A 25,385-nucleotide genomic window follows, 5' to 3' on the forward strand; every position below is an offset into this window, starting at 1 on the left:
CTTGTCTCCCCTTAAGTCCAGCTTCCCTTTGTCCTTCTCAACTCCCTTTTCCTACAAGAAGCCCAAAGCTGCAGGAAGAAAAAGGATGGAGGGAGGCTGGGGCAGGGCCAGGAAAACAAACTTCAGTTTCTTTCATTTCTTGTCTTAAGGCCTAAGTCTGTCCCGGGGAGCAGTTGGAAGGAGCATCTCCATCCAGTGGGGGTACAGGCCTTTCTGAGAAATCTGATCTTGGCCACCTCTCAAAGCTTCTCACCTGGCTCCAATCACATGCTGTTTTATAGTCCAGTTCCTTTAATGCTTGTTTTATTTCCAATGGACTGTGAGCTCCTTGAGGTCAGGGATTGTGTTTACTGGTCTTTGATTCCTAAAGGCCATATGCTCCTTATACACTATGAGTGGTTGCTCAAAAAACATTGTGTTGAATTGAAATCCATTCATTGTTCTGAATTATTTCTTTCAGATAACTCTTATTTGGTCAGAACTAACTCTACTGCTCTGATTTATTTGTGCGCAATTCTACTTTCCCTACTAGACTGCATCTCTTCAGGGTAGGCATGGGATGGCCTTTTTCTCATCTCTTTATTTTTCTCAACACCCACATTAATTGACCTCTTACTAAGACATTAAGTTTAGACTCTCCTTACTCCACTGTCTGCCATCTCAGTTCAAGGACCACAATGGAAATTTCTGCCCAGAGCAAAAACCTAGGTGGTGTCTTTGTTTCTTCTTCCTCACTCCATATCCAATCCTTCACCAAGTCCTGTCCATTCTACCTCCCAAGTAGCTTTCTGCTCCTTCTGTTTCTATCCCCACAGACACCACCCCTCTACCACCACCACACACAATATAGCCACCTTTTTACCTTGCTTGGTTTGCCACATACTAGCCTCCTAACTGGCATCCTTGCCTTCTCTCTTGCCTGTCTCCTCCTCATAGAATAGACTAACCCTTTAAGAAAAAAATCCTGAACATATCATATATTTTTCCATTGCCCTTAGGTTGATCTCCAAATCCTTCCACACAGTGCTACCCAATGTGGCTCCTGCTTCCACCTGAGCCTTACTTTCTCCAGCTATCCTGGCCTTGTTCCAATTCCATGAATGTTTCAGGCTCTCCCACCCTAGATTTATCACACATCTTATTCTTTCTGTCCGTAAGTCACTCCCTTCTTATTGTACCCTCTACCCCTTTCTTCCAGTGAGGGTCTTAACCTACATATCTACTCTTTGGGAAGCCCCACCCCCACCCCTTTTCTGACTAGGTTAGGTCTTCATGCTACATGCCCCACTGCACTCCATACTTCCACCTCACCCTGGAAATTACTTGTTCAGCGACCTTTCCCCACTAGGTTGTCAGCTCCGAGAAGGCAGTGACAGTTTGGTTCATGAAGTGATTCCAGTGCTCAGCAAAGCATCTGTCACAAAGTGGGTGTTTAAAACATGTCTTTACTTGTTCCCTTGAATTTACCCTTAGTTCTTCCAGCACTAACTTTATCTGCTTCTTAAAGCAATTCATACTTGGGCCCTCCTCATAAGAATTCAATCCCCATGTAGTTATCTGCATCCTTCCCCTTCAACAAATGCAAACACATTTTACAGGAACCTTTGCTTAAGCTTTCTGAAGCCACCATGGCACCCAGCTCTGCCCTAACTTCCAGCACATGGTCCTCTTATGCACGTCCTAGAAGCAAGTTAAAAGGCAAAGAGCTTCCTTTTCTTTTGGCACACAGCTTTGCTCACAAAGATGCCTCCCAGATGCAGGACTCTTCCCTGGGCATCCCAGGAAAGCTTGCTCCTTCTTAATGTAGGGACATCTTATAAAAACCTTCAATGAACAAGGTTCTGTCAGTTCTGGCATTGTAATTTTACTTCTCCCGAAGCCACAGGAGGAAAGGATTGATCCTGGAAATCTCTCAGATTTTAGAAACAAGCCTAGAGAACAGCCCATACAGGATGTCTGGGAGGTAAGGGCTGGACCTTGTAAACGATCATCATATTTGGGGCTGGAATACGACAAGCAGGTTTTGTGCTGCTTCTGGGACTGAGTGCTATTATATTCCAATCCCAGGTCAAAGATATTTAGAGTTGAGTCTGTCCTAGGGAACCTGAGCTGGACGGTTCCTTTCCATCACTCCAGAATCTCTGAAAAGTCCACTGTGAAAAAATTCCAAGCCTGATTAGAAGTGGGTCTCTTAAAGTTCCTTTGGCAAAAACCATTAAAATTTTTTTTTAAATCTCCTTTAAATTGTACCAAGAGCCCACAGCAAAAAGAGGACTCTACATAGAGAGTAGCGAGAAGGCAGTGAGCCCACTTTACCATCTCATGGAGAAACATGGCTTCAGCTCTGATCCGGGGACACTCCTGCAGAGCACTGGTCTCCACCTGGTCAGCCTCTTGGCCTTCCTCCTCTACCGCTTTCTCCGGATTCAGTCTCTTCTCTAATTCCGTTGAATGTTGAGAGCCCAGGGAGATTTCTGAAGTTTTCTTCTCCTCCACTTGGGTGCCTGGCTCCAGGAAAAGACTTTGGTTGCATTCCACTGTCCCCAGGCCTTCAGGTCCTGGTGTGGCATCTTCGAGAGCTGCCTTCTTAGAGATAGAAGCTGCAATGAGGATGTGAGTGATTAGTTGAAGGACTTCAAGAGAGGTTGCTCCCAGCACAGACACTGCCCTGCTTCCTGTCCTGCTTCACAAAATGGGATGAGGGCAGGGGAACTCACCCAGCTCACTGCTGCATACATTCTTTTTTCTCCTGACAATGTTCTGGCCTCAGGTCCCAGAGACACAGACTGTTAGGAATGGGAGTGACCTGGAAGATCATCCAGTCCAGCAGTTCTATATCAGGAACCATTTTATCCCCCCCACCCGCTGCTTGCTGCCTTCTATGGAGGTATTTTTGGTTGTTACAATGTTGGGAGAGGTGAGTGCTACTGAAGCCAAGGATGCTGGTAAATAAATACCCTCTGATGTATAGTCCCTACAACAAAGAATCACAAGAACAAATGTCAGTGGTGCTGAAATTGAGGAACACTGCATTAGCCCAATCTTCTACTACACAAATAAAATACTCAGGCCCTGAAAAGTCAAGCTCAGTGCCCAAGACAACAAAAATCTGCTGTTCACTCCAAGCAGCAAAGATATCTAATCACAATGGTTAATAGCTTTTCAGGGGTTAACTACAGTTAGTTCCAGTATGAAGCTCTGATCTACTAAGACAAGGAGAAGGGAGGTAGATCTCAAGTTTGGCCCCTGTTGCCTTGCATGATGGAAGGCCCAATTTCACAGTGTGACGAAGCAAAGCACCTAGGGCAGCACTTAGCACATAGTAGGTCCTCAATAAATGTTATTATTTACAGTAGAATTAAAGAAACCTGATTTTAAATTATGATTTCCCAATAAATTTTACACTCTCAGTCTTGGGGCATTGTGATACAATCGGCAGGGCCAATGTGAGGGTTTACTAGATAATGGAGGCAAAGCATGTAGTGTAGTGGCTGACATGTAGTTCGTACAGAAAAGTTGGTGTGTTAAGAGCAAACTCTGCTCATGGCCAATTGTTAATCTAGTGACTTAACTCCAAAGCACTGCACCCATCATGCCAGCTTTGCAGCTAAGCCAGACCCAGTGACAGCATCCTGATGTGTGAACTAACAGTGCTTCCAATTGACCTTAGTGCTGTTTTCTTTTGTGTATTGTTTAGAGGCTTATTTCTTGCAATTTAATCTAATCTCTAATTATGTAAAGCATTTAGAGTTCAAATGTTAAAACTATATAAAAAGGCATTCTCAGAGAAGTTTTTCTACCATTCCTGTTCCTTCCATCCTGTTCCACATTCCCACTGTCCCTTCCGTTATCACCATTTTTGTTAGTTTTTTTTCCTGTCACATTTATTTTTGCACATTTGCATAGATACTTGTATCCATAAATATTTGTATTTACAAAATATGGTACGTGCCATTTTTCCTTTGCATTTTTTCATGTAACGACTTATCTTGAAATCCATGCCATATTGGTAAACAGGGAGACTGATCATTTGTTAGGATGTGGCCTAGTTTGGGCCCCCCTTGGCCACTGGTAGCTTACTTGGAAGGTGGTGCCAAGAAGCAGGTGTGAAGAGATGAGACAGAGATGGAGGAAAAGTCAATAAAGATGATATCATTGAGCTGTTTACCACTGTGAGCAACTGGGACTCAATCCCTGTGAGGAACCGTTTGGATATACTCCAAATCTATCCCTCCAAAGGGTTTGAGCATTGGTCATTTATCCACCAATTTCTGGCTTGCATTGATTGAGAGCTGCCCCCGTTGATTCTCCATACTCAGGACAGAACCAAGTAAGGGTGAGATCCTCCCTTCAGGAAAAAGTCCCAAGGCAGAAAACTAGAAACACAAGGCCAACACTTGAGGGGAACACCCTCGTTGTACACAGGACCTGTCCCCTACACAGATGCACAGGGCCTCTCCAGAACTCAGTGTGACTAGTTACTCAACCAGTGTCCTAATGATGGGCATTTGGCTTGTTTCTAGTCTTTTGCTATCATAACAAATTATGCCTTCACACATATACATTGCTTTGTACTTGTGCAGCTATTTATTTAGGATAAATTCTTAAAAGTAAGCCTTTTGGATAAAAGGGTAAATGCATCAGTGATTTTTAAAAAGATTTTTAGCCTTCTACTAAGGTCTATTAATTGGAAGAATTTGTCAGCTTCTCTTTTTGTAGAGCTCAGGGTCTTCTGTTCATTGACTGACCACTTTTAAGGACTCGTGTGTGAGGAGTGGAGGAAGGGCCTGTGCTAAACGTGAACTTGTTCTTATCATTCCCTTCCATGCTGACAACCCACCAACAACCCTGAGCCTCCATTAGGCACACAAAGCCCTCTTCAATCTGGCCTGACCCCATGTCCACCCTTTTCCTACTACTGCCCCTGAGAGGCCTTGTACTCTGGTGCTCTGGTCCTCCCTGTGATTGAATTGAATCAGTCCTTCAAGACAGACCTAACTCCACCTCTTTTGAGGCTTCCCAGGCAATTTCTCCTTCCTCCCACCTCCCGAAGCCCTGGGTGTTTTCACTTATGTGGTACCCAGGCCTCAGGCAACCATTATCTTTTAAGTGTTCTTGGCTTCCATCCCACAGTAAGTTTCTTAGGAAAGAGGCAGTATTTATGCCTAGAAATTGCCTGCTAAGGACCTGGGAGTCCAACAAATATTTGTTGACTGATAGATTTGGTAGATATTTCTAAGTTACAAAAGAATCTTCATAGCTCAAAAGGGTTCCCAGCAGGGGAAAAATTATGCACAAAGTAGTGACAAGGGAGGCAGAGACTGTGAACTGATCTTCCCTCAATATTCATTCGTTTTCATTTAGAACTAGAACCTTCCCCACTGCCCATGTTTTAGCTAGACACATGGCTGTGCAGCCAGTAACGACATTCCCCAACTTCTCTTGAAGAAGGTATAACGAGGTTGAATAGGTTTTGGCAGATAGGGTTGAGAGGAAGTGGTGTGTGCAACTTCTGGGTTACACCCTTGAGGGGAAGATACTAGGCTTTCTCTTCACCTCCCTTTCCCATGGATGGGAATGTGGATGTTGGGATGTTGGTCCCATCCTGACCAATGCATGCAAGGACAACACTCTCGGGCACTGGTGGAGAGCCTGGGACCCCTGATGATCTCCAGGAGCACAGCCACCCACCTCTAGAACTGTGCATATGATAGAAACAAATTGCTATCTTTGTTGAGCCATTGTTTCAGGTCTTCTATATCTGGTTTCTACGTTTGCCTATCTTAACTGATAGAACTGTGGGCTTATAACATAAGCTTGCTCCTGGCTAAAAGAATAGGGCAAAACCAACTTTTGTAGGTAGAATCATATTTCAGATGCACCAAAATATAACTATTTAAGAGAAGTCTATTATAAGTTCTTCAGTAAAAGAATGAGGCAACTCCTAATACGTCTTAGGGAAATTCTGGATTTTTGTTTAGCAAGTTTCCTTAAAGCCATATGGTTACTCTGACCTTCCACTAATGAGCATTTCTAGAAGCGGATATAGAAAATTTGCTGTACCTTTTAAACCAGTCCATAAGCTCACATTTACTTTTAGAAGGATAAGTGTGTTGTGGCCCCTGCCCCCAGCTGAGAATGAGGTTAACAGAACATAGCCTTGAATCATTTAAAAGTCAGATAATCAATTATTATGGTGACACTGATTAGTTCTTTAGTTTTTTTCACTTGGAGTAATCAATTACCTAATTATCAATACTTTAAAGTGCTATATTTATACCTCTTACCTTTTGGGTCTCATTGGAATTTCACTTATTTTGGCTCAGAGTAGGGGAGATGGTTTGACAAGAATGACTAAAAGTAACCTGGAAAATCATCTTTAATATTTTTCCTTTTTACCCACTGCTACTACACAAAACAAAGAAAAATATTTTACTAATGAAATTGAAATTCTTCATTGGGAATAATTGTGGAAGAAGACAGGAAATTTAAATTGACCTAACTCCATTACAGAGACAGGTGAAAGAAGCTGCTATCCCTGAACCTTCTAGCATCTTCCTTCAGACCTATCTGTCTGTCTCCTATGAGATCACTCATTCCCCACTGCCACAGGTCACAGGCAGGCAGGCAGGCTGCAGTCTACATTACTGTCTTCCCCAGACCAAATCTAATGCAGACTCCATGTTCTTATTTTCAGAAAGTGATGGGGTGTGGGGGAAGAGATAGCAGACTGTGTCCAAAAGACTCCTTAGATCCCAGGACCCTCTCTTTGAAAGACAATAATCAATCTCACAAAAGCTTTTGGAAACCCTGTCTTCCTCCCTTGCCTCCTCATCCTGCTCCACCCACACCAGCCCATGGACCATTCTACAGACGGTATCACCTGATGCCTGAGTTTTTGCTCAACTGTGCCCCCATCCTGAAGGGCAAGGGAGAAGGAGATGATTAATATTTATTGAGCATCTTCTATGAACCAGACCGTGGATGGGTATTTTATGGACATTCTCTCATTCAGACCTTGCCACAACCCTTGAGATAGGAGCCTCTCTGCTTCGCAGATGAGCAACAGGCTCAGAGATATCAACCAACTGCCCACTGTCACACTGCCCCAAAGTAGCAAGGCTGGGATCTGAATCAGCCCAGTTAAGGTCCAAATCCTACACAATCCCACAGTAGGCAGTTGTCTCTCAGCCCCAAATACCTGTTCTCATCTTTTCTGTATGCAGAAATTCTACCCATTTATGAAGACTCTGCCCAAATGTCGCCTCTTCTTCTCCTTCATGCCCATGCAGTCCTTTCTGAACACTTCTTTCTTTATATTTCAAGTACCGAAGCCTTCCCTCACCTCAAGAAGCTGGAGTAGACCCTATGCTGCTTCCACCAGCAGTTTTTCTCCCTTCCTAGTTTTCAGTTTGTGAGGGAAAAGGGACCATGTCTCAATGATCTTTAACTCCATAGCCCACAGTAAACATGGAGGGAGCATGGGAAAATCCCAAAGAGCAAAGGGTGTTTGTTTTTGAAAATCTGGATTTAAATCCGGCTTTTTCTACTTCCTTGCTATGAGTTTTTCAGCAAATCTCTTGTTCTTCTCTAAGCAACTGGGGATAATAATAATTCCCTCTACCTCATAGGGTTGTTGTGAGGCCATGTGAGATGACATATGTGGAACATTGGAGAACGTGCCTGACAACACAGTAGGTGTATAAAATATTAGCTAATATTAACTGAAATAGAAACATTCTTAAGTCACCCAACACATGTGGGTTTGACTGTCAACCATCTTTCCTTTGGGGTTCTGCCTACTTCCATTTCAGGTGGCTCAAGTTGGGCTGTCCTTATTCCACTCCTCTGGCCCATTTTAAACCCTATTAGCCTAGCAAAAGCTATTGGTGCAAGGTTGGACCTGTGACCCATGTGGACCCAATCAGAATCCTCCCTGAATTTGAGATAAGGAAATTGAGAAAAAGGTGTTCTTTCTCCAGGCTGGGGTTGCTGGCCATGTTCTCTATAGGTATGAGGGGATAGATGGATGTAGATAGGATGACTCTGGAAAAGCTCAATCCCAATTCCAGCTCTGTAGCTCAGCATCCCATTCTGTGATGTTTTCCTGCTGCCTTCTCATTATGAGCAAATAAAATAATAGGTAACATTTACTAGGTAGTTATTGTATATTAGATGCTGTTCTGAGAGCTTTGCATGTATTAATTAATATTTACAACACTTACAGAGAACGTAGGATTACTAACGTCATCATTCCCATTTTATATGTTAAGAAACCAAGGCACAGAGAAATTGGGGAGCCTGGATTTGTACCAAGGCAGTCTGGTTCTAGAGCTCACAATCCCAATCACTTCACCTCATTGCTGAGCAAACTCTAAACAAGTTCAAGACTGATTCTTATCTCTTGCCAGGGAAATCTCCCTCTCTCCCCTGTTTTACCTGTAGAAGTCTCTGCTCCCAGTGGTTTCTCCTCTTCTGGCCAACCTCCACTCTCTGACCCCTGGAAGGAAAACTCTTCTAGGCTGGAGAGAGACTGCAACTCCTTTGGGGGTGTTCTGCATGGGGTGCTGTTGGTGCTGATTACCGCTGACACGCGGAGCGGCACGGACACCGCAAAGGGCTCTGAGATGTTCAGCGCCTTGCGCTGGTGACGTGGCGAGTGCTCTGTCTGGAAGAGGCCGCTGGTGAAGACGGATTTGCTGGGGCTGTCGCTCGAGGTATAAAACATACCCAGCATCTTTGGGGCTATTTGCTCGCTTTCTGGATCCTCGATTGGCCGGAACACCTTCAGTTGTTCAGGTGGGGGACGGATCTGAGCGCCCTGGAGTTGGCTTCGGTCGCTGCTCACATCAAAGCCCCCCTCTGCGCCCGCGGGCATCCCCTCCTGGCCCCATTCACCCTCCTGCTTGCTGAGGTCACAGGAGCTGCCAGTGCCAGCGGAGTGCATTTTCGTGGCTGGAATGAAAAATCCACCAGTGGTGACTGTTCGGTTGAAATTTCCTTTGGTTTCTTTTCCTAGTGAAGAAGAACAGGCAGGTGGTCAGCAGCCTGAGTACACACACCCCTGCGGGCCTTCCAGTAAGGGCAGGCACATCACAACTGAATTCTGGAAAGGTGTAGTAACCTGGTAAGGGCACAGTCATCCTACTGAAGTACCTGACATTCAGTTGACAAACAGAGAAAGCATTCCCTCCCTCCTGCCCCGCGCTCTCTCTCAGTAAGTGGGAATTGAACCCAGGGGCTTAACCACTGAGCCATATCCCCAGCTCGCCTGCTACTCCGCACTTGCCCCTTTTTGAGACAAGGTCTTGCTAAGTTGCTGAGGTTGCTTTGAACTCGCAGTCCTCCTAGGAGCCTCAGTCACCAGAGCCGATGGGATCATAGGCCCGCATTTTCTCATATGCACAGAATTTTGGCACCATCCTTTGAAAGGACCATTTCCTGCTGTGCTATACTCTCAGTTAGAAGCTCTGCAGGCAGAGCAGGTTCCTTAAGCAGGCCATTGCACTGCTACCAAGGATTAAATGTAGAATTTTAAAAAGACATATTAGCTTTTTTTTTTTTTATTACGCCATTAAAACGTTAACACATTTTTTTTTTTCTTTTCAGTTTCTGATTAAATAACCCCATCCCTCAGGCGCCAAAGCAGCAGTTGCATTAAATGTGGATTGTGGGAAAAAAAATAGATGGGGGATGGCAGAATGATGTTTGCTCAAAAGGAAGAAGACAAAAAGGGCAAAATAACAATCTTGTTTTATTTTAAAACTTCAAAACTTATTATTGTATGTGTTCTCTGGCAGATGGACCCAGACAGGGGTTTGATTTCCCAGCAAGGAAACCAATGGTGTTCTCAGCTAGACCTTTCTCCCTTTCCCCAGGCTTCTTCCTGTTGATTCAGAGGCTGAAGAGCTAGAAATGTAAATTAACTAAATGTTAGAAAGCACATTTGTGAGGAAAAAATTCTTGACTGACTTAGAAGTGAAGGCAAAGGCAAGTCCACATGGGGACTAAATAAACTAAGAGATGACATGTAAGTTTCCAGGGTTCTGGGACATGATTTCTAACTTGATACCAAGCACAATGCTGAGTATCTTGCATAATATTATGTTTAAAATTCTTATGACTACACTGTAAAGGAAATGTAATTATCCAATTTAACATGTGAGGAAACAGCATCAGAAGATAGATGAACTGCCTGGCACCCATGTATGTCACATGTAGCAGATGATGATATATCAAATCATGCAAGAACTTTCCTAAGAGGTTTCAAAACCGAAGCAATTGGATGAATATAAACATAAGAAAATGCTAAAAGTGTCAACACCATTTAAAAAGATCTCACTGAGAATTTTGCAGTTTAGATTTTTTAAAAACTGTTTTGAGTATTTCCTGATTTTCAGGTTGCCTCATTTATCAAAGAGAAAAATGTCTTGCATTAAAGACATTGGAAAGTCATGGGATAAATATACAGGAGTTTGAGCAGTCTGCTGCCAGGGAAGCCCTTTGTTTTGTAGTTTGTAACTGTGTTTGTTGGTTCCTTTAAAAAAAAAAAAAATAGAAGAGAGAAGTACAAGCAAGTCAGTCCTTAAAGCTAGAGCTGTGAGAGCAAATGTAGTTCCATGTCATTTTGGTGATGCATGTCACTTCATGTGTAACATATCTACTCCAAAAAAGGAAATTATGTGCAAACTGCACACACCTGACGCACAGCAGGTACTTGCTCAATGTTTATTGGTAAATAGTGAATGAATAAATGATTCTGCCAATTCAGAATCATGACTTGGCAAGCATTATGAAACTCATGCCTACAGAAATACTCAAATTCAAGACAACCATCTAGGCCTAAAGCCATGAGGCATGAACCAATTCTTGGCTCTTCTTTCTGCCTGAGCTCTGTCTACCTTACTTTTCAGGTGTTGATCCTTTACCTGATTCAGTTTGAATGGAAGATGGCTGTGGTCTCCCTTCTGGCTAGAGGAGTCTGGAGAAAGAGGAAGGCTCTTTAGGTCTAGCTGGGTGATAGAGTAGGGGATGTTATAGCAAGAGCCAGGTGAAGCCCCTGAATTTGGGGAACTGGGCACTTCTGTGTGAACATGACTGCGGAGGAGCAGTCTGGCAACTTAAGTCTGGGGTGAGCTCCTATCTCCCAGTGATCCCCAGCTCAGAAACTAATTGTACAAACTCACCATCCACAGGCACTGAACACAGTGAATCCATGCTTTTAGCTGGTCGAATAGTAGCCTTTTCCACTAAAGACAAAAGAAAAAATATTCCTGAGGAATGCATATTAAGAGGAAGCATTCACAACAGTAGGTCAGGTTGTGAGCACATAAGAAAAAAATTATTTTAGGAAAATTTTTCAAGTCTTTATGTTTATCCCCTTAGAAAACTTTCTCCCGGTTCACTCTAGAAGTTCCTATTTTCTTAGTGGAATTGACCTTATAAATAAGGAACATTGATAAATCAAAGTTTTATTAATATTTTACAAAGAAAGATAAATTGCAATTTTGTCACTATAATAATAAATATTATTATAACAATAACTATTAGCAAATGAGGAGCCTTAAACCCAATTTAATTGTACAAAAAGTATTCAAGGATGAATCCAGGAGGTAGAATCCACGGGGCCCCAGGTAACCCCTCCTATTTGGCAGGCGAGCAGCAGAATTCTTGGCTGCAGTCATGTCTATCAGCACCAGGAATTTGGTACAACAGGTAAGAGTGCTGGGGTGGCGGGTGGGGAACCAGCATCACCTTCTCCCCAAGTGCAGCTTTGCTCCTTGAAGTCTGTAGGGGTAGTTCCTCCAACAGACTCACCCACCAACTCACGCTGGGCCAGATTTCAACCAAACCAAACCTTCTCTGCATACCTGTTATGTGCCTGGTGTATTCTATGCATCTTTGTAAGCTGCCACAGCAAGGTTTTGGAAAAGTGTGGCTTAAATGATAAAAACTTATTCCAGGCACAGTACTAGACACTGCTATGGTTTGAGTACATCCCCCCAAAGTTCATGTATCGGAATCTTAATTCCTTGGTACAGTGGTGTTGGGAGGTGGGCTGTAGTGGGAGGTGTCCTGGTCATGGGGACAGTGCCCTCATGAATGGATCAATGCCTTTCTCCCAGGAAAGGGTTAGCAACTGCAAGAGTTTGGCCCCCTTTTAGTTCTTCTGTATTCACTTGCTTACATTCTCCCTTCCACCATGAGTGAAAGCAACATGAGGCTTTCGCCAGAAATCGAGAAGATACCAGTATCATGCTTTTGGACTTCCTAAGCTTTAGAACTGTGAGCCAAAATAAACCATCGTTCTGTATAAATCACCCAGTCTCAGGAATTTTCCTATAGCAACAGAAAACAGGCTAAGACATGTTCACAAACATCATATCCTTTTAGAGAGCTGAGCTGGATGGAAAGTAGTTCCCCCTAAACCAAAACTTTCTAGGAAAAAAAAGGAGGCAGTTTGGAAGCTGAGCAGGAGCCCCAGGACTAGTAGCCATTGAGGTAACTCTGGTCAGAAAGATCAGGGTTTGAATCCCAACTCTGCTGCTTTTGGGCTCCTCAAATAAGCAGCTTATTACTTGGCACAGATAACTGGATTACATTTATGTAAGATGTTAGTACTGAGGGAAGCTGCATGAAGGATATATAGGTTCTCTGGATGCAACTTATTTTAAGTCAGAAAATACCCCCTGATTAATTTATGAGTTTTCTTTCAGGGCAAGTCTAAAGACATGGCTACTGTTGATTCTTACCTGAGAGCCTCTGTCCTCTCACAAATACACTCCCATTTCTACTCAGTTTTGATTTAGAGTCTGATCCAGAACGTCCCAGATTAAATATGGATTTCCACTTCTTTGATTTACTGGAAAGCTTTCTCCTAAAAGAGTCAAGCCATAAGAAGTTAGTTTAGCTTCTAATTTCAAGGGGACTTTCAAATTTAGAAAGAAAATTTCAATCATCTTAGTTGTGAATGGTTCTGATAATTTAGGAAATTCTCTAAAATCCAAGTTGAGCCTGACTCTCACACTGTCTGGGGATGCGCATGGTGACTGAGCTAAGCTTTCATGAATCAGAACAAAGACCCTTTTCCCGAAGGCCAGAGACAAAGTCATCTCTATCTGTTAGAGGCAGGAGTGGTGGCAAACAGAGGCAGGGATTGGGAGACTCAGGTCATAAGCAATCACACAGTTCTGAATTCTGATAGGAATTCAGGAAAGAGTGTAACCCTGGCTTTTCAAAGATACCAATCCTGGCCCCATCCCCCACCCCCTGGTCCTGGGGATTGAACCAAGGGGGTGCTCAAACACTGAGTTACATCCCTAACTCTTTTTATTTTTTATTTTTGAGACAGGGTCTTGCTAAATTGCTGAGGATGGCCTTGAACTAGAGATCCTCCTGCCTCAGCCTCCCAAGTAGCTGGGATTACAGGCATGCAACCACCACACTCTTAGTATGTTTTTATGATAATCCAGACAGGTCTGTAGTATTTGGTAGGTGATTCTGGACTTGGCTTGTTGTTGTTGTTGTTTGTTTTTTGTTTTTTTATGCACTTGGCCTCAAGGTGTATTTTAATAGGTGCCATACTTGGGAGTATGGTTTACCTTAGCTTTGATTGAAAGTACAGAGAATATGTACTTGATGCTCCTTCCAAGGCATTCATCTTCCTGATCCCTGGGAGGGACTCTCATTCTACACTGATTTAGGGGGAGGTGCAGTGGGCTCAGTTGCAGGAAGACATGATCCACTCACTGAAGGAAACAGGGGTTTCTCCCCAGCAAAGTTCAGGCATGCTGTTCCTAATGGTGTGGCCTCTTCCTCCCTCCTCAAAGGGAAAGAACCTGCCATCTTGGGGAGGACACTGACAAAAGATGCCTGTTTTCAATTCTTGTTCTCACTGCTCAAAGGGCAAGGATGACACCCTTCAATGAAAAGGTGGCTCGGCTCCTTCTGTCTCCTGGATTCCTGCTTCCATCACCGCTTCTTCCATAGCACTTGTTGCGGCACGAGTGAGGGGGTGAGTGGAGATGAGGGTTGCAGTGAAGGAAACAGGAGGAAGAAATGGGGAAACGATATCTACTGCTGCAAATGACACTTGATTGTTTTGGAGGGGAGAGAGGACTCTGACGGGTTGAGGGGAGGCAAGGAAGCCAGGAATGCTTGTCCCCAGGTGCTACCACCCAGGGCTCTCAGCCTAGAGTGGCCCCATTTGTCAACTTGTCCTCTGTCTTGGATTCTTCTCTGTATCTTCTGTACATGTGTGGAGACTAGGAGAGGGGTCAAATTTTTTTTTATTTTTATTTTTTGGGGGTACCGGGGATTGAACTCAGGGACACTCAACCACTCGACATGCCCAGTCCTATTTTGTATTTTATTTAGAGACAGGGTCTCACTGAGTTGCTTAATACTTCACCCAGGTTGCCACTGCATCCAGCTGAGTTTTTGATTTTAGTAAACTCCCTCTTATAAACACAAGCCTATCTTGTCTATACTAAGAAGTAAAGGATTTAGCTGTGACATGTGACAAGAATTTCATCTTACGACCCCACTCCCATCCTGGTGCTTGGGGTCTTTGTGGGAGATTGGGGGTCTCAGTAACTTTGGGGCAATGAGTGTTGGCATCACCACTGGTGAGAGTGAGCTGTGGAGACAGCTCCCTTCTCTTCTGCAGTTTTTCTTTACACAACCCCTAGACCACACTTCTGTCAAGACCCTGAGACTACCTGTCCTTCTGTCTCCCTCCACTCAGCATCTCCCAGAATTTGAAAAGAATGCCACTAACTTGTTGTCTGGTAACTCAAGCACAGTGTGGAAGAGGGTGCCCACGGGAGGCACAATCTCAGGCAGGCTGTTCTCCCTTCTTTCCTTCCGGGCAGGATGGTTCATAGCCAGATTGCGGGCCTGAGCTTCCTCGAGGCTCACCAACTTCATGGGCAGGGACAGGGCTGGAAGCGTCAGGCTCTTGATGATGGGTCGATTTTCTATAAAGGAAAGAGAAGAGCTCAGTCTGGAAGGAGGCCCATGAGTGTGTCCAGCCAGATTTGCCATCCACAGCTCCTCAGTCCTGACCTCTACTAAGGGCTGAGTGCCAACTATGGCTTCTCTTGGGCATAGTGGGACTTGGGGCTGAGGTTGCACACGGAAAACTTGCAATTCTCCTGGCCAGACTAGCTAAAGGAAAAACAGGGGCTTCAGGAAATAACTGTGCTTTCTGTATTATTTGGAGGGATGAGTCATCTATTCATTCATTCAATCATTCATTCAACAAATATATATTGAGCAATTACTATGATTTATAGTAACACAGTGGTCCTTTTTCTCCTGAAACCTCTGCCTAGTGGTTTGGTGAAATGGGAATGTCTGTCCAGTTACTCAGCAAGGGTAAGGCAGGAGACTGCCCATCCTCCCTAGTACTGGAGATACCCACTCCAAGACAGTTAAAGGCTGGAGCCTCTACTTCCCCTGGATCACCTAGGTGTTTATCTCTGCAGGAAAAGCACATTTTATATACCGCACTTCTCCTAAGAGAGATGAAGCTCTTTACTCACGGTCCAGTTATCTTCCAGGATGTTTAGCTAACCCTTTCCTACTTTGTGGTATTTTTTTTTTTAGGAATGGAATTGATGATGACAATCAATGGTGTAGAGGGCTATCTGTTTTTCTCTATCAGTAGTTGTTGGGGGGATTTTGTATACCTCCCCCCACCCCAGCACAGGGCATTTGTCAATGTCTGGAGACATTTTGATTGTCATGAATGTGTGCAGGACAGCTACTGGCATGTAGTAGACAGAGGCAGGGAAGCTACATTACACCACACAATGCTCAGAATAGTGCCCCACTTCAGAATTATCTGGCATCAAATATCAGTAATACTGAGATTGACAAATCCTGATCTAAGTAAAAAAGAAGCCTAAGTTTGCTTCTATTTAGTCTTTGGTGACTTTGCCAGCTTTCTGTGACTTCTGAAGGTATGAAGAGACTTATGGACAACGTGGTGGATGACACCATCAACCACCATCTCTAGTGGAAGGAAATGAAGACTCTGAAAAGGTCTGGTAGAAAATGGCAACAGTAAGTGACAGTAGGGTGTTACCAGGAAGATAAGCACAACAGCCATTCTGCAGGGCTGCAGATAAATACATCCTGTGATCCTGAAAATATTTCAGTAAAGTTTCTGAGTTTAACCCAGTTTTCCAACTTAACCCAAAGGAGGGTAAAAATGTTTAAATTTAATTTACTCTCAGTATTTGTTCATAGATTCTAGATTATCATTTTCATTAATTATTTACTGACTTACATCACTTTGGGAGCAACTGGGACAATGGGAAGAACATGGACTGCAGGGTGGGAGGCCTCACTTCCAGGCTGCAGAGGAAGCCTGGACCTAAGGACTACTGGTCTCTGCTGAGATGCGTAACAGCCATCTAACTTCATATTTCACAGCAGAGCTTGTAATTTGTGCTCCTCACACTCCCTGTTCTCTGTCTTTAGAACGTTCATTCCCTAGATCCTCACTTGGCTGGTTCCCTGTATCATTCAGGTTTCAGTTGAAGGATTGTTTTCTCAGAGGCTACAGTCAAAACAACACCCCAAAGTCATTGACCATTGACCACTGCATTACTTTGATCTATTTTCTTCTTGATACTTGTTGTCTTTGCAAGCTAATACATTTATTTGTAAAATACACTGCTGTCTTCCCATCTAGATCATAGTTCTGTGCAAGGAAGCGACTTTACTATTTTATATACTGACATGTCCCCAGTGTCTAGGACAGTGCCTGCCTGGTACATAGGTGGAACTCACTGCACACTATTTTTAATGAATCTTGGAGCTGTCACAATCTTTCTGACCTCATCTATCAAATAAAGGTATTGGATTCTGATTCACAAAACTGGAGCATGTGCATAAAATCTAACATCCTAGATGTCTGTTAGATGACATGTGCGTATTACCCTGTGAGGAACACATCCCCATTTTCTCTTTATGGTGTTATGCACATCACATTCTGTCTGCAGCCTCTGTAAGCTATTAAGTTAACAGTGAAGACTGAGAAGGGGAGCAGGAAAGGAACTAACATTTACTGATGGTTCAAAATATGCCATATACATACCTACTAAAGCAGGGGTTTGGAGCCAGGAAGACCTAGATTTGTGCCTATACATTCTCAGTTGAGTCAACTGCAATAGATTATTCTGGTTTCCCTAAATATATTAACTGAATGGGAAAAATGTTTCAATCAGCTAACAAATATTTTGCAGGCACAGGTTTCATACACCATTGGATCCTGATCAGTAGTGTCAGTGTCAGTGTTGGAAACTTGTTAGAAATGCACATTATCTGCTGCACTATGGGCTACTGGATTACAAACTCAGGGAATATGGTCCAGTAATTCATGTTTTAACAAGTCCCATCAGGTGTCTCTGATGCACATTAATATTAGAATGAAAACAGTTTCATTCACAAATGAGAAATCAAGAAAACCAGGCATCTTGGCCAACTGAATTTCCAGTTTTTACAAATTAGGTTCACAGGAGTTTAAGCAGCATAAACCAATTCACTCCTACGGTTCATTGCGTCATCATGAGATGTCCACAAATGCACGAAAATACTCAGTTTTGTATGTTTATTGCCTGATACAGGGTAGAATGAACTAAGTACTCAGGAAATGCATTCTGAATATGCATTCGGGTGTGAACCTACTGCCTCTTAATTTGTTCACTTAAGATGTCAAGGCGAAGACATATGGGTCTTCAGAAACATCACAGTGAAAGTAAAAATGAAACCTAATCATCAAGGAGAATGTTGCCAGTGACTTTCAATGACCAAGAGTTTAAGAACTCACTAAAACCAATGGAACATGATTCTAGTTCTAGTCCACCACACCACATTCATAGAGTAGATTATGTGTGAAACTGATCAAAAACGTGTTAAAGTCACATGCAAACACACCACACTTTCACTGCACACATACAGATGTATATATGCACATTTCCCAGACAATGACATGCAGTGGCCAGTGCATGCACACACACAAGCTAAAATCAAGCCCACCCTTACTTATTTTTGGGCCCCATGACTAAGGCAAGAAAGGATGAGCTGGCGGGATAGATGGGGTAGATTCCAGGAGGAATAGTCATTACCATCATTCTCCAGAGACCCAGGAGCACCGTTGCTGAAGATTTGATCCACATGATTCAATATGAACTCAATCACCACCTGCTGGACCCGCACTGCAAGGAAGGCTGCATCTCCATTGCAACCAGTGGCCTCAATTTCTTTAGACCTGAACCATGGAAGAAACATATTTACTGAGTGAGTCTGCCTTACAACCCGAAGCAGTCAGGGAAGCCAGTGGGCCTTTTTCACAGGCATGGTCTCCTAAATGTTATCTTTTAGAATATTTTAACTCTTAAGACCCATCAAAGGGTCCTCTCCAAAGGTTCTAACGCCCAACCCACTGAAACTTAAAACAGTTATCTGGCATTATACACTACAAGACTACAAACACTATCCCATAACTATATGGGATCCCCTCCCACCTCCACCCACTAGTCCCATGGAGCAGGTCATCATTTGCAAAGTCACATGAAATAGCTGATTCAAGTTATAGCAAGTTGTGCCCCCACTGAAGCCAAGCAAAAGCCAATGAACCTAGAGGAAACAAAGGCCTCTTCAAGAAACTGTAACATATGATCCATAACTTTAGCCACACCCTGATTAAAGGCAACAAATACCTTTGGAACCCAGAGTTTCCAAGTTAGCAGCCAAAGAGTTTAGGCGATTAACATCACCCTTAGTTCACATGTGCTATAAAAGATCACTAAGCACCAGTTTGTTTCAAGGGAATTCAATTTTGAAGAATCCAGGTTTCATTTCCATTAGTGGGCTCTGAGCCCACCAGGGTGGTGTGAAGGTGAGGGTGTGGTGTTTACCTGAGGAGGTTTGGCGCCCACACCAGGGCCAGGTTCCTGGCATGCATGTTGGTCTTGCTACTGAAGGAGGCGATGTGGGCCAGGTGTCGAATCAGGTATTCCAAGGTCCTGTAATGGTTTATTTATTTATAATGTTTCTGACAAAGTACAAAACCACAGTGCCTGTATGAAGCCTGAAATCTGGAGATAATTTCTAAGTTTGGATTTAAGAGATTCTACTTCTATCTTATGAATTTTGAAGGACAATATCAATATTACTGTAAGTAATTTCTGGGTCCTGGCACCTTGACCTGGGGTGGGGACAGGAATCAGTCTTCTCAGAAGTCAGCTGAGTCACATGGAGCACCAACTAGAGACAGAACCAGGGAATCACAGACCTCATGGCTGAGGGGTCTTAGTGACCACTTGTTCTACTAAGACCCTTCAGGATACCCTCCCACAGTCTTCCAATAGGTTCTCACTTTACCCTCTCTCTTGTAAAGATTCTTCCAGGTAACTTGGTACTTGTTAGGAAACTCATTTCATAGATGAACAACATTTGCGACTGCTAGGAAGTTCTTTCTTATACCACATCAAAATCCGCCCCCTTGTACAAGATGGGCAAGGGTGGGGAACCCTGGAAAAGGGGGTGAAATTGGGGCTAAGCTGTGAGACTGTCACCAAAGGAGGGGGATGAAGTAAGGACTGGTGCAGATGAGCAGTATAGAGATGAGTCAGCCCAGTGCTCCAGAGCACAGTCACCCCTGCTGGAGAGCCGTCTGGGTCTCCACACTCCCAGTCATGCTATAAATCTGGGTGAGAACCAGGGATGTCATTGACTCACGTGATCAGAACAACTTTCATAGAACTCTGATGAGTGCACCACAAGTGACTTGGGCGACAGGCTGCCCTTTACTGCCAATGCCCCTGGTCAGGCACCAACACAATTTGATAACAGTGACCTACCCACTTATTTCCTAATGGCTGCAGGAGAGCCACTGTCCACTGAGTTTGCTCCCGTTTATCATGCCACCCTGCCATTATACCACACTAAGAAGCTACATATTTCTTTTCCCAAGGATTCTTACCTATAATGGGATGGGGGAAGCTCCTGGATAACATTTTGGATTCTGACCAGTTGGCCTTCTTCTGGGCAATGTGACACTGCCTCCTGTGGAGAGGAACATGAAGGCACCCAGTGAGTGCTCGGGGACAGGCATCCACCTGCCTGAGCTGTTACTGTTCAGTCCCCTGGTATTCCAGGCTCAAAACCATGCTTAGAGGTCAGATCTCCCTCCCATGGGGCAGACTGTTCTATGAAAACAACCAACCAACTACAATTTCTGGGGGTTCCCATTATGAAGCATCTCACAGTGTATACACTTGGGAATGAGTGGGCTGTTTGGGTCTCTGTGTCTTCAGATGACTGTTAGGTGTGTGGGAAAGGAGGCGTAGGATCTTGGGTGCATCCTGTGTAGCAGAGAGTCTCACATTCAGAGAGATCAGAGACAGGGTGAGATTCTGAGGCAGCGGCACATGTCTACTTGGCCTGCTGTCTTTGCAGGTGCACACAGCCACTCCACACCCAGTCTGTCACTATTCCATGACCTTGAGTCCTCAACTGCTGTCTATCCTGGATGCCAAGAAGCAGGGGAGACATGCCTTCCTCAGCAGGGATAAGAGCTTTATCCCTGAGACCTGGTGGCCTTGCCCCAACTTGCTTTTTGGTTACTTTCTGCCTGGGTACTCTGCTCCCCATCAGTCCAAGGTCTTCTAAGGGAGGTGGGAACAGCATGGAAGCAGTGTGTCCACAGGCTGGCCCATGTTCATCTCTCGCCTGCCGAGGATCCTGTACCTGGTGGACATCTCTGGCTAAAGTCCTCTGATCCCAGTCCTGTGTCCCTGCCTTGAGACTCTGTCTAGTCTGTGCCCAGGCTCAAGGGTCCCTCTAGGGCAGAGTGTGATTGCTCATGAACTGCAGACATGGGTGTGCTCCCTGAGTTCAAGGCAAAGGCAATCATTTTTTATACTGATGTGTAATTTACATATATAAAAATGTACAAATCTTCAGCTACCATTCCATGTTTTTTTTTTTCATGTGTAAATGCCTGGGTAGCCTTGCCTAGACCAATATAGGCTTTAAAAGGGGCTCTTGAGCTCACTTTGATCTTTTATTTATGTTTTTATTTCGTAGTACTGGGATTGAATCCAGGGTCTGGCTCATGCTAGGTAAGCACTGTACCACTGAACCATGCCCTCACCTTGATCATGAATTCACAGGCATATATATGACTGATACAATCTCATATTTCCTTCTGGTGATACAAACTTGTTTTATGTTTCCATATAATGCCAGGTATAATAATAAAATACAGTCTTTAATAAACACTGTCTGATGCAATACAACCAAAGTCGAGATTCTAATGATTTTCATGTATCGTCCATCTCTGTTCAGTCTTTGAAGGTCATTTTCTGGTTAATACTTAAATGCTGAAGTTGATACTCTCAGTAACTTGAGTTTTTAGGCATTCATTACTCATTAAGTATGGAAAGCAATAACTTTTTGAGCACACTCTGTTTGCCAGGCCCTGTTCTAAAGCCACAGCTCTATCTGTGTTCTAGCTGATAGAGGAGAACTCCAAGGCCCTGTCACAGCCAGGACACCCCCAACCCTCTCACTTTCCCCCACTAAGTACAATGTACTTTTCTAGTAGGGTTATCATTTATAGTCAGTCTCCTTTGATAGAAAAAAAGCTTTCTAAGTGCAGGAATGTGATAAGTTTCCATGTCCAGAACAGTGCTTAGCACATAGTAGGTGCACCTTACATGGGACATCATGTCAGGGCTTTGTTCACCAAGTTTTTTCTAGTTTACCCTTTTTATTTAATTCAAGTAAAAATATATACAGAAGCCCACCATTTTAAAAGCCAGTCGAAATTCTCTACAGGGAAAACATGAGATCTCTCTTCTTCAACAGAGATGGGGAGGAATGTGGGGACAGAAGCATTAGTGTCAGGTGTCCCAACCTCCTGCTGGGCTTGCCAGCAGGAGAACAGACCAGCCCAAGAGAGATCACAGCTGCAGTCCTTGCTCTGTAAGACATGAAGTATGGAGGGCCAGGGGCAAGGATGGGGGCCTCCAGGAAGCACCCTGACACCTTCTTCTCTTCCCAGGATCTGTTACTCAGAAAATAGGATTGTGGGGAGGACCGATTCCACTAGTTAGGGAGAAGCTCTCAGGCAGGACAACGGGGAGCAGCTTCAGGGAAGGGAGGGTCTGCAGAATGCCTGGGGATCTTCCTGGTTCTGTGGCGCCTGCAGGGAGGGCTGGAAGGCCTCCCTTCTTCCTCTGCACAGACAGGATGGAGCTTTGCAAAGCTTTGCACCACTCCCCTTTAAAAAAATGTGTCTGGGGAATAAAGGTGCAGGTCAAGTTATCAATCCTCATGGAAAGTTCCTTTAATGTTGAGGAAGCTGTGAGTCATCTTCAATTTCCAAGATGGAGCACGGGCTTGCCCTGATGTCTGCAGGTCCCAGTTGGGAATGGTGTTTATTTCATCATTCTCAGCCTCTCCCCATTCCACCCCAATACTATCTAGAAGTCCTCTGGATCCTTGTTTTTCTCCTGGAGAGGTCAAGCTACTTATCTTTAGTTTCTTTACTCTCCCTCATAAGGATGGCACAGCTGTCAGTGGGTACTAGGGAAGAGGTGTTGAAATTCTAACCATCCTAATTTTTTGGCAGCTGGGCGAGGTGGTGCATGCCTACAATCCCAGCTACTGGGGAGGCTGAGGCAGGAAGATCACAAGTTTGCCAGCCTCAGCAACCTAGTGAGAACCTGTCTCAAAATAAAAAGGGTTGGGGATGTAGCTCAGTGATAAAACAACCCTGAGTTCAATCCACTCAGTCCTTCAAAAGAGAGAACTCCATTCAACATTAGCCAGGCCAGGTTAAATCTTAACTGAATCTATTAGTTCTTTTCCAATCAGTTTTAACAAGACCAGCTCTTTGAGAACTTGGGAAAAGGCTGGGATCTAGTCCTGGTGGTAGGGTCCTTACTCAGGGTTTCTCTTTCCCAAAGCTACCACTGTCATCGCAGCTCCAGTCCTGCTGCCTGGAGAGCTGGCTATGGTGCCATGGTGACACAACCAACCAGGAGCTCTCCCTTCCCACTGTACCCAGCTGCAACTTTAAGTTTTATTAATTACTTAAAAATTGTTAAAAAAAAAAAAACTATTATTTTAAATTGTTAGATTTTTTTAAAAAGGACATTCATGCATGTGATAAAAACAAAACGAAATATCCAAAAAGATACACAGAAGAAAGTTAGTTTTCCTTCCCAAATGTGGGGCGGACCCTCAGTCTCCAGAGGTAACTACTGTATGTCCTTCCAGAGTCTTTATGCATGTGTCTTTGGTATACTTGTGGAAGCAGGCAAGTGATCTGGCCACCTGTGAATTCCTCTTCAGAGTCTCCCATCACCTTCACCTTGCTGGCTATGTGCTGGCCACACTGACCTCTACGTGTTTCCTCAAGCTTGGCATGGACCAAGTCCAGGGCCTTTGCACTTGCTGTTTCTTCTTGCCACTCTCTTCCCCCAGATACTTGCACAATCCGTTCCTTTGATTCATTTTCTCATTCAAACCTCACCTCATAGACAGACCTCTGATTATCCTAAAATAGCAGTTCTCATTATCCCCTCCCCCACACCATTATTTTTTTCCATAGTACTTATCAACAATTCTCATTATAACTCTATACCCTACATGTGTTTATCATCTCTTTTCCTCATTAAAATGTAAATTTCACTAAAGCAAGGATTGTATCTGTCTTGCTCACCAATTAAATCTCCAGCCCCTAGAACTACACCTGCCAGTTGTGCAGTAGGTACACAATAAACATTTGTTGAATGAAATAAGTGAATGAGTTAATATTTTGCATTGTGCTCGAAAGCACCAAACAGCTACATTTGGGCCACATTTCCAGAACAGTATCAGTACCATCTTAGGACCACTTTCCATCGTGATTAAGTATTAGCCTTGCTGAGGTAGTTCCCCTAAACTTTGGGCTCCTGGAAGGGTGACCTGGTTGCCTGATTGAAGGGTTTCTGCTGACATGAAACGTTCAGTGTTAAAGTAGCCACTGGCCCCTTCACAATCATCTTGATCTCAGGCACTAGTTGATTGCTTTGAGTGACATTCAGATGATGTGTGGGGGTCAATACACCTGTTAGCAAACATTTACTAAGTAATATTTACCACATTTTCCAATAGCTGGAGAGCAAGGAAAAGAAACACACTAACTAGTAAAATCATTTCTGTGCTCAGGAGCTTACATTTAATGAGGGAAACTGATACATAAAGAAACGGTTTCAATATAAACACGTAATTATAGTGCCTCCCCTAAAAACACCACATCAGCAAATTTCCTAAGAATTTTAGCTTGACTGATCTGAACAAAACTGAATTTTCCTAAAATGAATGGTATATTTTTTTTTCTGATAAAAATAAAGTGTAATGTGGCAGATTGAATAATAGCTCCCAAGGACACAAGGCCCTAATCCTTGGAGCATGGAAATGTTAAAATATTTGAACAAAGAGTCCTCAAAGATGTGATTAAGGTAAGGACCTTGAGCGGGGAGATTACCTGAGACTATCTGGGTGAGCCCTAAAGGCTGTTTAGGAATCCTATGGGAAGGATGCGGAGGGAGAATGACACAGTGAGAAGAAAAGGCAATGTGACCCTGGAGGCAGAGATGGGAGTGATGTGGCTGCCAGCCAAGGAATGTCAACAGCTACCAGAAGCTGGGAAGAACTAGGAACGAATTTTTCTCTGGAGCCTCTGGAGGGAGCACCGGCCCTGCCCAAACCTGGGGTTCAGCCTGCTGAAATTTGTCTCAGACTTCTGGCCTCCAGAACAATGAGCAAATGAATTTCTGTTCAGTCACCCAGTTTGTGGTACTTCATTACAGCAACTACAGGAAACTAATAATGTCCTGAAAACCAAAATATAAAATCTGCAAAAAAAAAAACCACCCCACCCTTATTGCACTACTGAGAAACAACCACTATCCACCTATTTACACAGGAAGCATAAAAGAAGTGGTCTGTCGCAGGCCTCTTAGCACCAAATATGAACACTGGAATCATTTCCTATTTAGCTGCATATACTGATTTTCCCCACAACTTTCTATTGTGGCTAGTAAACATTCATAAAAAAATCACTTTTCTTGGCTACCCAGTTTTTAAAAAAATAGATTTATTATTTATTTTATCCATCTTCTATTAGCAGACATGTAGTTAACAATAAAAAATTTGGATATTATATATAACATTGCAATGAAATTGTTTATAAATTAGTTATTTGTTTGTACACCTGATTATTACCCTAGAGTGGAGTCCTAATTAGAGACTTATTAGATTAAAGAATATGAACATTTTAGGAACTTTGACAGTGATTTTTAGTGACTTTGTGGAGT

At 43.6% G+C, this 25,385-nt stretch overlaps 1 protein-coding gene across 1 annotated transcript in view; it reads right to left on the bottom strand.

Moving 5' to 3' along the window:
• The window catches only part of Arhgap31 (Rho GTPase activating protein 31), a 104,237-nt gene that overhangs the window by 3,495 nt on the left and 75,357 nt on the right, over positions 1-25,385 (bottom strand). The window contains exons 4-11 of the mRNA XM_047564184.1: positions 19,997-20,079; positions 18,930-19,037; positions 18,138-18,280; positions 14,780-14,978; positions 12,753-12,877; positions 11,187-11,249; positions 8,440-9,015; positions 2,317-2,600 (exon numbers count right to left, since the gene is read on the bottom strand). Coding sequence (XP_047420140.1) covers positions 2,317-2,600; positions 8,440-9,015; positions 11,187-11,249; positions 12,753-12,877; positions 14,780-14,978; positions 18,138-18,280; positions 18,930-19,037; positions 19,997-20,079 — 1,581 coding nt within the window. The remainder of the gene's footprint in view (positions 1-2,316; positions 2,601-8,439; positions 9,016-11,186; positions 11,250-12,752; positions 12,878-14,779; positions 14,979-18,137; positions 18,281-18,929; positions 19,038-19,996; positions 20,080-25,385) is intronic.

The sequence above is a fragment of the Sciurus carolinensis genome, chromosome 9 (genome assembly GCF_902686445.1).
Source record: "Sciurus carolinensis chromosome 9, mSciCar1.2, whole genome shotgun sequence".
NCBI lineage: Eukaryota > Metazoa > Chordata > Mammalia > Rodentia > Sciuridae > Sciurus > Sciurus carolinensis.